General features: G+C 43.4%; 1 protein-coding gene across 1 annotated transcript; it reads right to left on the bottom strand.

The window, feature by feature from the left end:
* Positions 1-267: 267 nt before the first annotated feature.
* Positions 268-1,212, bottom strand: LOC102836810 (olfactory receptor 9I1-like). The gene has a single exon (XM_006875761.1). The coding sequence runs from the start codon at positions 1,207-1,209 to the stop codon at positions 268-270; it is 942 nt and encodes a 313-aa protein (XP_006875823.1). The 5' UTR covers positions 1,210-1,212.
* Positions 1,213-2,227: the final 1,015 nt, after the last annotated feature.

Genomic DNA, 2,227 nt, shown 5'->3' with positions numbered 1-2,227 from the left:
AAAGAGGAAGACCCCCAGTGAGATGGATTGGAAAAGTGGCAGCATCAGGGAGCTCAAGTGTGGCAACAACTGTGAGGTTAGTCCAGGACAAGGCTGGGTTTCACTCTGTTGTGCATCGGATTGCTATCAGTCAGTGCCGACTCAATGGCACCTAACAACAACAGCAAAAGGCCTTTGTAACTGTGAGATCTGGTTCATGTGTTAAGGAGACAAGCCAAAGCACAGAGGATCTTTCACAGGAACTTCTGAATTGATGAAACTCAGGTCTTAGACTGCTTGGGAAACCTTCATCCTGCTGAAAGCTTTCTTCAGAGCCCCCTTCACTTCCTTGTTTCTGAGGCTGTAGACCATTGGGTTCAGCATGGGGATGACCATAGTGTAAAACACAGACACAATCTTGTCTTCCCCGAGGGCTGAGCCCATGTTACCTTTCAGGTACATGAATATGAGAGTTCCAAAGAAAAGAGCCACTGCAGTCATATGAGAAGCACAAGTGGAGAAGGTTTTGGCTTTGCCACCTGCTGTACGGATCCTCAGAATAGCCCTGATGATGAATAGGTAGGAGATAAGAATCACTGAAATGCTGGTTGTGATGACAAAAAAAGCTAAGAGGTAGATCACTAGCTCCCGTGGCTTGGTCTCATTACAGGCAAGCTTCAGGAGGGGTGGCAAGTCACAAAAGAAGAAATCCACGTGATTGGACTTACAGAAAGAGAGGGAAAACGTACACCCAGTGCGTATCACAGAATTAGCCATTGCACCACTATAGGCCCCGGCCACCAGCCCGAGGCGGGTCTTTGGTGTCATGGCTGCAGCATAGAGGAGAGGGTTACACACAGCCACATAGCGGTCATAGGCCATCACAGCCAAGAGAAAACATTCAGTACTAGCATAAAGTGTGAAAAAGAAGAACTGGGCGGCGCAGCACTCAAAGGAGATGACTGTCTTTTCAGTTCCTAAGGTTTTAAGCAACTGAGGGATAATTACAGTGGAATAGCAGATGTCCAGGAAAGAAAGGTGGCTGAGGAAGAAGTACATGGGAGTCTGGAGATGAGGGTCACTCTGAATCAGTAGGATCATGCCCAGGTTGCCCCCAATGGTGGTGAGGTAAAGAATCAGAAACACGAAGAAGAGGCCCAGCTGAAGCTCTGGCCGTAGCTGGAATCCCACCAGAACAAAGTCTGTCACCACAGTGTTGTTCTCTGCCATTAAGCCAAGGTCACCTGCTGAAACAAAAAATAAAATAAAATCTCATATAACTAAAGGTGAACATAGCTTGATTTGATCATTGCACTGGGTTGAATAGTGTACCCAAAATTTCATGTCCACCCAAATCTAAGACTATGACCTTATCTGGAAATAGGGTCTTGGCAGATGTGATTAATTAAAATGACATCATATTGGATCTTAAGGTGGGTCCTGAACCCAGTTTCCTTATAAGAAGAGACCCAAAGAGAATACCATGTGAATATAGAGGCAAAGATTGAAGTGATGGGTCTACACGCCAAGGAACACCAAGGATTGCTGGCCATCACCAAAAGCTAGGAAGAAGCAAGGAACATACCTTCCCTCCATCTATAAAGACCCCTACCCTGCCAACACCTTGATTCTAGATTGTGAGAGAATGAATTTCCATTGTTTAAAGACATTTGTTGCTGTAATCCTAGGAAACTAATAGACTCAGTAAGGAAAATAATCTTTTAGATTTTTAGAACCCTAAATGTTTTGATCTTTTAGAAATCCATTGGAAGCACATATTGTTAATTCCATATTCAAGATAAGAATATGATGATCAAAGAGGTGAGGCAACTTGTTCAAGATTTTGTAATTAGTAAAGAGGCAAAATCAGGGCTAGAATCCAGTTCCCTATGCACATCCAAGCTTCTGACAGATCCAGAATTGGAGACCCTCTATCAATCCCACTGTGGAACCAGAAATCACTACTTTGTGGGAAGAACAAAGTATTCAGGACATGGACTAGATTCAAATCCCTTAAGATCTTCGGAGCATTAGTGGTTCTGTGTGTAAGATGTTGGGTGGGAGGGAGACCTTGGTCAAGTTCATTAACCTTTCTTGACCTCAGCTTTAGTGTTGGTTAAATGAGGATTACAATGCCAGCATTGCAATATTATTATGAAGGATACAAATTACATCATGTGCCTAACACACTTGGAATTATTTTTTCTAAATTCTTGGTCAAAGTGAGACATTCAGGAATCTTCTCACC

Source organism: Chrysochloris asiatica, unplaced genomic scaffold (genome assembly GCF_000296735.1).
Source record: "Chrysochloris asiatica unplaced genomic scaffold, ChrAsi1.0 scaffold00339, whole genome shotgun sequence".
NCBI classification, from domain to species: domain Eukaryota; kingdom Metazoa; phylum Chordata; class Mammalia; order Afrosoricida; family Chrysochloridae; genus Chrysochloris; species Chrysochloris asiatica.
This window is presented reverse-complemented; position numbering and strand designations above follow the sequence as displayed.